This window comes from Nannospalax galili, unplaced genomic scaffold (genome assembly GCF_000622305.1).
Source record: "Nannospalax galili isolate Female #2095 unplaced genomic scaffold, S.galili_v1.0 scaffold706, whole genome shotgun sequence".
Lineage (NCBI taxonomy): Eukaryota > Metazoa > Chordata > Mammalia > Rodentia > Spalacidae > Nannospalax > Nannospalax galili.
In genome coordinates, this window is record NW_008354694.1 from 1,369,007 (window position 1) to 1,379,847 (window position 10,841).

Sequence of the window (10,841 nt, forward strand, 5' to 3'; positions counted from 1 at the left end):
ATGTGTGTGTGTGTGTGTGTGTGTGTGTGTTCCACAGCATGCATATGGAGGTCAGAGGACAACTTGCAGAAGCTGGTTCTCTCCTACAACATGAGTCCTGGGAATCAAACACAACTTAGGCTTGGTGGCAAGTACCATCACCCACTAAGCCATCTTGCTGGCCCTCTCCAACTTATTTGTTGAGACATGGTCTCTCACTGAACTGGAAGCTCACCATTTGGGCTAGGCTGGCTGGCCAATGAACTCCTAGATTCTTGTCTCCACCCCCCTAATGCCGGGGTTATAGTCACACATGGCCATGTCCAACGTTTACATGGCTGCTGGGAATTTGAACTCAGGTCCTCTTGCTTTCACGCAAACATTTTTACTCACTGAGCCATCTCAACCCCAGTCCACAAGGCTTTGAGAGTCTATTGGTAGATCAGAAGGGACTTAGGCAAGCAGGAGACAGATTACTCTGTGTAGCAAGGGCCTAAGATTCCTCCACCATAGTAAGGAATGACCTTAGATGCTTGCTAGCTGCTATAAGGAATAAGCAACATCCACACTTTCTGCGGGGCTAGATTGAGGCTCATGCTGGGAGCCCAGGCTAGCAAGGGTCAGTAATCTGTGGTAAGGGAACCACAGATTACTCTCACCGGCTCAGCCTCCATTAAACCCCCTTCCCACCTCTGGACCCATAGAATCCCATGGCTCTGGCCTCCAACAAGGAGGCAGACAGCAGAAAGGCCACAGGGACAAGGGAGGAGTGATGACATTCATCCAGGCTCCTGGCTACCTACGGATACTGGCCTGTGTCTTCTCTGCTCCCATTTTATCACACCAAAGTGCTGCTGCGAATGGAGGACTGGCCTGAGAGGCAGGAGACTTGGGTCTGTGGGTTCAGCCATGCCTCTGGCTACAGCCATGCCTCCCCCTCTCAGGGTTTCAGCTCCATCCACCGTAAGATACAGTGGGATTCAGGGCCGACTTAAGAGCCCTTCAGTCCTGATGTCAGTCTGTGGTTCCATGATGCTCTCTGTCTTGTGCAGTCACCTAGAAACCAGCGGTTACTAGGATTCCACGTCAGCAGCTGTTCGTCTCCAGTTCTGCACAGCCTCTTGCAGAGCAAGAACTGGGGCCCTGGGCAGCTGTAAGCAGGGCCCAGGCAAAGTCGCCTCTGTCCTCACCCCTCCCTTTGAGTCAGGAGGACATCTCTGGAGCTGCATCACCTTGGGTTCACTGCACACATCCCCTCACTATCCTTTTGTCTTGAATCTGGGTAATGAGTCCTAGAAACCAGAGCTGTAGCATGTCAGCTGTAAAGACCTGGGAGGCCAGCTGGGCATGCCCCACCTGTCATGAGCCACAAGGCTCTGCTGGCTGTGTCAGATAAGATCACACTTCACCCTAAAAGACTTTTCTAGACCATTCTCACTGTTCTCTCTGGACTCCTTCCTCTCTCCCCCATTCTGTGGACAGTGCAGGGCTAGGATGAGTATAACTCTTACCCGCCACCTCCTTAGGAAAGGGTTCAATCCCGCCCCAATCTAGCTATCACCACACTGAGGGCACAGGGTTCCTGCCCAGTCATCCCTGACCTCTACTCCACACCGTAATCTTGAACTCTGCCCTGTTCCTGCCCCAGAAAGTGCCTAGGAATTGGGCTGGAGAGAAAGGCTTTAAAGCCACCCCATCTTTAGGGCTGAGGGCAGAAAGGGGCTTAGAAACAAGGACCACCCTTAGGTGCTGAGAGGCACACAGAATTTAATGACGACCAGACGACTTTAGAAACACAGAAACTCAAAGCTAGAGCCCACCCAAGGTCTAGCATCCTGTACATGTGTCTCCAAGTTGGAGACAGTTTTCTTTCCGTCTGTCTCTACTGGTTTCTGCCTCCCCACCCTGAGGAAGAAGAGAGGCCTACAGAGCCCACCCAGCACATAACTGACCAAGGAGATAAGCTTGCTGGATCATCCCCACTGGAGCCAAAGTTCCCACAAGGAGGCCCCGGGAGGACTCTGCCTGTCCTAGGGTGGTTTTTCTCCTAACTACAGCGTTTACTAGGCGGCTGGCTAGTGAGCTGTGGGTAGGAGGAAGAGCTGGCGGATCCCACGGTTTCTCCAAGCGTCTCCTCTCTTCCCTCCAGCCCCACCCTGCAGATGGAAAAACTAAGGCCCAGAAAGCGATGTGGACTTAGGATCCTGAGTGTTCTGGACCACCAAGCCAAAGCTCTTCGCGTCACAGATCTCTGCTTCCAGCACCCCGGGATGGGCGAAGGGACTATAAGGCTCCGAAAGGACTATAAGGCACCAGCTGCAGTCTCCTATCTGGGGCAACCCCACACCCACCCACTGCCCACTGGGTGGGGGTGACTGGTTCCACGAATGGACGTGGCAAGGCGACCCCGAGGTGGCAATGGGGAAGAGCGCACGGACTCAGGCAGGCTTTCTCTGGGTTGGTTCTGCACGCTGCAGCACGCAGGGCTGGGTGAGATGGAAGGGTGCAGGGCCCGAGGCTGACAAGCCGGGGTCCCCGCGGCAGGGCAGGGTGCGCGCCCCGCGGCGTCCTCTGGAAGGGAGCCCGGGAGGAGGAGGCGCCCGGTGCGCGCTGGGCACCTTGGCGCAGCACACCGCGACCTGCGCCCCTGGAGGTTCGCTCACCTTGGATTTCTCTTGTCCCCGGCCGGGCGGGACGAAGCCGGCCAGGAGCAGGGACAGGAGGCAGGATGCCCGGAGGAGCCGGGCCATGGCGGGTTGGGCTGGGCGCGTCTCGGGCCGCCCTGGACGCTCAGGGATCCTGGGCCACCGTCGGTCTGAGGTGTCCGAAGCGCCCAGCCACCTTTCAAGCCCTCGGCGATGGCCAATCCGCGGCCAGGCCGGGGTCTGCCTAGCCAATGGCAAGGCGACTGGGATTTCTAGGGCGAGACGAACCCTCCCCTTCGGGCTCCCCCTCCCCAGGCCCCAGGAGCGAACAGAGACCCAAGCAAGCCTGGACAGGAGCGGCAAGAACCGAGGAGGCAGTCTCCTTCAACCGGGGTTCCAAAGTGCAAGAGACCATCGTGGTGTCCCCCTGCCCAACAGCACCCAGGATGCAGCCCGATCCCAAGCCTGAAAAACCCAGGACCTCGGGAGGGTCCTGCCCTGGATACCAAGGACTTAGATTTCAGCAAGATCTGAAGTTAGACTTTTAGGAACATCTAACAAATATAGGCTTAGGGCAGAAGCAAGAGCGTGAGAGCCAGGTGTGGTGGTTCACACCTGTAATCCCCAAACTCGGAGGACTGAGGCAAAATGATTTATAGAAAGTTCAAATCCAGCCTCGACTACAGAGTGTGACCCTGTCTCAGAACAAACCAAAAGAGATACCTGAGTGGGCTAGCTCAGTATTAGACTGCTTAACCAGCATGCATGAGGTCCTGGGTTCAATCCCAGTAGTAGCAAACAGAAGGCACAGTAGCCTGGATGTGCTGGCACTTTGAACTTAGCCTCCTTTCTTGGGCAGGTTATGGGGTACCCCTCAGCTAGTTGGGGACCGCAAAATACAGTTGCTTCTTTTTTTTAATCAACACATCAAAATTACATGTTCACCCCTGTAATCTTGAATTTGTTGCTTCCCCTCTCTGAGCCTCAGTTTCCCCAACTGTGTAATGATGGGATTGGTTCATGATCTCTAAGGTCCTACTGGAACCCACCGGCTGAATGGTGTGCTTCTAAGTGATGTACCTAGCACAAGAGTCCCTCCAGGGTAGAGCTGGCGATTGCCACCTCAGGCCCAGTGCACAACAGGCATTTAATTGTTTCCTGGCATCAATCAATTATTTCTTTTGTTCCTAGACAAGGTCAGGCCAGGCAGGATTCCCGTCTACAGTAGGGAAGCAGTGTGTCTAGACTGGGTACCACAGTGAGCTGGGAGCTGCTAGGACAGATTTCTGGGCTGCTCTTCGGAATCTTTGTTGGAGTCTCTAGGGCACAACCTAAGAATTTGCCTTCAGACATGCCAAAGGGGATTCTGGGGCTGGAGAGATGGCTCAGCAGTTCACTCTGACGCACTTGTCCCTCTAATTCCAGGATTAGATGCCTTCTCAAAATTTCCTCTAACCCAGAAATGCCTTGAGATGCCACACCTTTACTATGATTCAGGAAATTAATGTCATTTGGAAGGTCTGTTGTGCATTCTTCACAAAGCTGTTTCCTCCTCAAACTTCATCCTGGGAACGACGAGGGGACTCAGCAGGTAAAAGTGCTTGCCATGGGCCCAGTAGCATGGAAAAACAAACAATGGGTCACACCTCTGATCCCAGCACTCAGATGGCCAAGCCAGCGGACAGTGAGGCCAGCCTGGGCTACATAGTGAATCCCAAGTCCCAGGCCAGGCTGCACTATACAGAGAGAACCAGGTTCAAGAAAGAGAAAGAAAGAAAGAAAGAAAGAAAGAAAGAAAGAAAGAAAGAAAGAAAGAAAGAAAGAAAGAAAGAAAAAGAGAGAGAGAGAAAGAAAGAAAGAAAGAAAGAAAGAAAGAAAGAAAGAGAGAAAGAGCGAGAGAGGAAGGAAGGAAGGAAGGGAGGGAGGAAGGAAGGAAGGAAGGAAGGAAGGAAGGAAGGGAAGAAGGAGGGAGGGAGGAAGGAAGGAGGGAAGGAGGGAGGAACCCCCCCCCAAACAACAGCCTGAGCTAAAAAGTAAAAAATCTTAAAAGAAAAGAAAGCCCTCACATACTTTAAAGCCAAGCAAAGAAATTAGGATGAAGGCTGGTGGTGTGGGCTGTAATCTCAGTGCTTGAGAGACTAAGGCAGGTGGATCACAAGTTTAAGGGCAGTTTGAGCATCTTAGTGAAACTCAATCTCAAATTTAAAAAAGGACTGAGGCTGTGGCTCATTTGGAACAGTGCTTGCCTGGCATGCAGGAAACCTTGGGTTCAGCCCCAGCACCACATAAATGTAAGCGGTAGGAGGATCATACGTTCAAGTTTAACCTCTGATGCACAGTGAGTTTTAGGCCAGCCTGGGCTATAAAAGACCTTAAACTAGGGCTGGAGAGATGACTCAGCGGTTAAGAACACTGACTGTTCTTGCAGAAGACCTGGGTTTGGATCCCAGCATCCACATGGCAGCTAACAACTGTCTGTAACTCCAGCTCCAGGGGGATCCGACGCCCTCTCCTGACCTCCTCGGACATTGCATGACATGGTGCACTTACCTACATGCAGGCAATACATTCCTACACATAAAATAAAAATATTAATAATAATAAAAGACCTTAAACTCAAAAGAAGAAAGAGGAAGAAAGAAGAAGAAAGCTACAGCTAGGTTAGATGTGGCAGCTCACACCTATACCCCCAGCATTTGGGAGGCTGAAGCAGCAGGCCCTGTATGTGAGGCCAGCCTGGGCTACAGGGCAAGTTCCAGACCAGTCAGGGACACATAGCAAGACCCTGTCCCAAAATCACAAACAAAAGGGCTGGGGAGATGGCTCAGTGGTTAAGAGCACTGACCACTCTTGTAGAAGACCTGGGTTCTGTTCCGAGCACCCACATGAAGGCTAACAACCGCCTATGACCCCAGTTCCAGGGGATCTGATGCCCTCTTCTGGCCTCTTCAGGCATTGCATGACACAGGTGCACTTACGTACATGCAGGCAACACACCCATACATATAAAATAACAATAACAAATAGGGGCTGGAGAAATGGCTCAGCAGTTAAGAACACTGGTTTTTCTTGAAGACCAGGGTTCGAATCCCAGCACCCACGTGGCAGCTAACAGTTGTCTGTAACTCTAGTTCTAGGGGATCGGACAGTCTCTTCTGTCCTCCGCAGGCATTGCACAACACGGGTTAACTTACACACATGCAGATAATACACACATACACATAAAATAAAAATAATAAATAAAATATTTTTTAAAAATAATAATAAATAAAATAATTTTTTAAAACACAAACAAAAGGCTGAGGCCGTACCTGTCAGAGCGCTTGTTCACTGGGTTTAATCCCCAGTACTGGAGGGGCAACAGCACTCCCAGCCTTTGAGCACATTTTGAAGATTTGTCCCCCTGTATATTTTGAAAGATGTTGTTCTCCACAGGCAGCTTCCGCTTGCCCTCAGGTTAAAGTTCAAATTCCTCAGTGCCTCGAAGTCTACCCACTTGTCCATCCTCCACCACGCTCCTCTGACTCTGCCTACCTCAGCTGGAAGGAAAGGCTTCTGCCCTCCCAGCAAGGTCCTGTCTCCTTTGCTGGTTTTACCTGTGCCCTTCCCTCCACCCGCAGCACTCAATCGTCCCGGTCAACCAGCTTTCTTCTGCCAGTTCAAGTCTCCACTAATGTCTCTCCTTAAGGAGTTCTGCTCAGATGCCCTGGTTTCACTACAGTCAATACTTTCTACCTCAACTATGTCATATTCTTTTGAGCAGATGGAATGTAAATTTAAAAGTTGGAGGACTTGCTGGGCATGGTGGTGCACGCCTTTAATCCTGGCAGATGGGTCTCTGTGAGTTCAAGGCCAGCCAGGTCTACATAGTGAGTTCCAGGCTGGGTGGGGCTACAGGGAGACCCTGTCTCAAAAAGAGAGAGAGAGAAATAGATGGAGTTCTGGAGAGATGGCTCAGTAGCTAAAAACACTGACTTCTCTTGCAGAGGACCCCGGTTCAGTTCCCAGCACCCACATGGTAGCTAACAACCATCCATAACTCCAATTCCAGGGGATCTGAATTTTTCTGGCCTCTGCAGGCATTGCATGACATGAGTATACTGACAAGCATGCAGGCAAATCACACATACACATAAAATAAAAATAAATATAATTTTTTTGAAAAGAGGAAAAGTTGGAACCACCAAAGGGGGGAAGGGTTCCCAGGGAGGAATGTTTCTTTTTTCTTTTTTGAGACAGTTTCATCTAGCCCAGGCTGACCTTGAATTTATTACATAGTTGAAGATGAATTTTTCCCATTTTACTTATTTATTTTTGGTTTTTACATTTTATTTATTTTTATTTTATGCATAGTAGTGTATTGCCTGTATGTATATGTAAAGCGCACCCGTGTCATGCAATGCCTGAAAAGGCCAGAAGAGGGTGTCGGATCTCTTGGAACTGGAGTAATCTGCAGTTGTCAGCTACCAAGTAGGTGCTGGGCACTGAACCCTGGTCCCCTGCAAGAGCAGTCAATGCTCTTAACCACTGAGCCATCTCTCCAGTCCCCCCAACTTTTTTTTTTTTTTTTTTTTTTTTTTTTTTTTGAGACAGAGTTTCACTATATAGCCCGGGCTGGCCTAGAACTTGCTATGTAGACCAGGCTGGCCTCGAACTCAGTGATCCCCCTGACTCTGCCTCCCAAGTGCTGAGATTGAAGGTGTGCATACCTGTCATTTCTTATTCATTTTATGCCCTAAATCTTCATTTGCAGCAGCTCAAATAGGGCTTGATACATATTAGTGTGGTTAAATATCTAATAATATAAAATAAAGTGCCTTCTGTTTGGCGCCTAAAACTAGAAGAACTGGAGGTCAGCCTTTGTTAACAATTTTGAGCCCATGAGACTGGACCAATGCCACATAAGATGGGAGACACATGAGCTGCTCTGGGTAAGCTTGTCCAGGAGAGAGGATGACTTAAAGCAGGCTGAGGGAAGGAAGCAAGAACTCATAAGCTACTTCTCCCTCCTGCCTGAGGACCTATCTTCTGTGTCCCATTCCAGATGACTGAACACCCAGTGCCTCTTACCTTCTTCAATAATGTTTTAAATTACATTTACTTATTTCTCTCTCTCTCTCTCTCTCTCTCTCTCTCTCTCTCTCTCTGCGTGTGTGTGTGTGTGTGTGTGTGTGTGTGTGTGTGTGTGTGTGCGAATGGCATCATTAGGTTTGGTGACAAGTCCCTTTACCCACTGAGCCTTCTTGCCAGCCCTACCTTTTCCTTTTGAGAGCTTGCTGTCTATCTGCTTGGTGGGTAAACAAGGACCTAGAGATAATGGAAGAAAAGGTTCGTTTAAGTGCTGATACACTGTGTGCACAGTTAGTCAAAACATGAGTTAATGAACAGGAAGGGCTATACAAGTCAGAACTAGGAAAGGCGGCCCTCCTGTTGCTGAGTAAGTGCTTTAGGCTCAGAACCAGGTGACAGGGTCAGCCAACCCCACTGAGGAGACCCAGCCCCCATTGCTTTGTGGTTAGCCTAACAGTGGTCCTGTTCTGCAATCAAGAAGGGCTTCTGGAACTCCGACAGGACCCAGAGTTTCTGGTTTCCAGAACAACTGGCAGATGGAATCTCACAGTCAGCCCTCAGGCAGGCGGCCAGTCAATCATGAGGAGAGTGAGGGGTGGAGAAAAGGCTTAGCAGTTAAGCTGTGTTCAGGACCTTGTGTTCAGGTCCTAGCAGCTCACAACCACTTATAACTTCAGCTCTAGGAGATCTGATTCTACAGACACCCATGCATACATGTACAAAGCCACACACAAACACATACACATAACTAAAAAAATCATAAAAGAGGAGAGTTACTGGGGGCTGCTTCCAAAATCAGTGCCTTGTAATCTCTGGGCCTCCCTTTTGATCTCCAAGTCTCAAGGCTCTAGCCAGTGACCACCAGTATTCACGGAATAGCTTACACACAGGTGCTGGCTTTGATTTATTAACTTTTTTGGAGACAGATCTCATGTAGCCCAGGCTGGCCTTAAATGTAGCTGAGGATAACCTTGAACTTCTGATCTTCCTACCTGAGCTCAGTTCTCAGAACCTACATTGGATCCTGTTTGCAACTACCTATAACTCCAGCCCCAGGGGATCTGACAGCTCTGGCCTCCACAGGCACCTGATTCATACACACTCCCACATAGACACACACACACACACACACACACACACACACACAATTTAAAATAATTTTTAACTCTTTTTAAATTTTTTATTTATTTTTATTTTATGCGTATGAGTGTTTTGCCTGCATGTATTTAAGCACACCATGTGTGCACTATGTGCATACTCATGTACAATAATGAAAACAGTTTTTAAAAAACTTTATGTGTGTGTTACACCTGCATGTATGTAAGTGCACCTGTGTGGAGGCCAGAAGAAGGCATCAGATGCCCTGGAACTGGAGTTACAGATGGTTGTTAGCCACCATGTGGATGCTGGAAATCGAACCCAGGTCCTCTGCAAGAGCAGCTAGTGCTCTTAACCACTGAGCCATCTCTCCAGCCTCACTTTTTTTTGGGGGGGGGAGGTCTTTTTTGAAACAGGATCTCCCTGTAGCCCCAGCTGGCCTGAACTCACAGAGATGCGCTTGCCTCTGCCTCCCAAGTGCTGGGACTACAGGCGAGCCCCACCATGCCCAGCACCAGCCTCACTTTTTTTTTTTTTTTTTTTTTTTTTTTTTGAGCCGGGGCCCCCCTGAAGCCCGTGTTTTCCTGAAACTCCTTATTGAGCCCAGAGGGGCTTTGAACCCACAGAGATCCGCCTGCCTCTGCCTCCTGAGTGCTGGGATTAAAGGCGTGCACTACCACGCCTGGCCCGAAACATTTTTAAACTTAATTTTACCTCCCAGGAGTATTGTGTTCATCTCTAATCCAGATACTCAACACCTGGAGGCAAAAGAATCACAAGTTTGAGGCTAGCGTGGGGAACTCACTGAGACTTGGTCTCAAAATAAAATAATAATAATAAAGAGATAAGGCTGTAGCTCAAAGGTAGAACACTTGCTTAGTATGCAAGGCTCTGGATTTAATTACAAATACTGAAAAAAAATTTTTGCCCCTTTTTTTCTTTAGATGTGGTATAATCTCAGCCTCTTGGAAGGCTGAAACAGGAGGCGTGCTACGAGTTTGAGGCCAGCCTGGGTTACATGGTGAATACCAGCTATCCAGGCCTATGCAGTAAAAACATGTCTCAAAAAGAGCTACTTTTAAGATGTGGCCACCACAAAATTTAAAGTTAAAGATGACTCATATTTTTATTGGGTAATGCTGGGTTAAGTTATATACTTGAAATGGATTGCCATAGGGTTCGGTTGCCTCTGGCTAGAAGACCAGACTTATCTCCTGATGCAGCCCCAAACCACATCCTGGTTCATTGATTTACTCCGAGGATCCACAGACCTCTGACACTAAGATTTATTCCAGTGAAAAGTTGTAAAATCAGCACAGGGAGAAAAGTACAGGGACAAGGTCCAGAGGAATCCGGAACTGAGCATCTGAGCATCCCCTCCAGCTGAGTCACACTGGGCCTGCTCAAGTCCTTGAGTGAGGAAAGTAACAACAAGTGTGAGGTGCCCTCTCCCACGGACGCACCTTAGAAATTCCCAGCCCGGGTTTTTATGGGGGGGCTTGTTATGAAGACACCCTAAGCTACATATATATCAAAATCTTAAACTGTTGGGTGTTCAATGCAAGCTGAATTGTCTATGCAGTTTAGCCACAGTGAGCCACACTACTTATTGTGAGGATGAAGAGAATTCTCTGGAAATAAAACTTTCCAAAGGCTAACCAGAGGACAAGCAAAGCAGGTCTTTCAAGGAAGAGCGGCCTCGATCCTGCAGTGTCAGCTCTTTTATGCAAAGCTCCCAGTTAAACCACAACAGGAGCTGGCCTGGCAAATGCAAGATTTGCTGAGTTTATCTAAATGGAGTTGTCTTAGACCATGAGGACTTCTGTAACAAAATACCATGCACGAACTAGGTGTCTTAGAATCAACAGAAACCCATGTCCCTTGGTTCTGGAGGCTGGGACATGTAAGATCAAGGTGACAAAGGACTTGGTGTCTGGGAAGGTCTGCTTCCTCATAAGTGGCTGACTTCTCAGGGTAACCTCGCCTGATGGAATGAATGAAGTATCTGTCTTGAGCCTGTTTTATAAGGGCTCTAATCCACTCTTAAGA

General features: G+C 48.9%; 1 protein-coding gene across 1 annotated transcript in view; it reads right to left on the reverse strand.

Moving 5' to 3' along the window:
* Nucleotides 1–2,987, reverse strand: part of Gpx3 (glutathione peroxidase 3) — a 7,612-nt gene extending 4,625 nt beyond the window's left edge. The window contains exon 1 of the mRNA XM_008851876.3: nucleotides 2,643–2,987. Coding sequence (XP_008850098.2) covers nucleotides 2,643–2,729 — 87 coding nt within the window. The 5' untranslated portion in view covers nucleotides 2,730–2,987. The remainder of the gene's footprint in view (nucleotides 1–2,642) is intronic.
* Nucleotides 2,988–10,841: the final 7,854 nt, after the last annotated feature.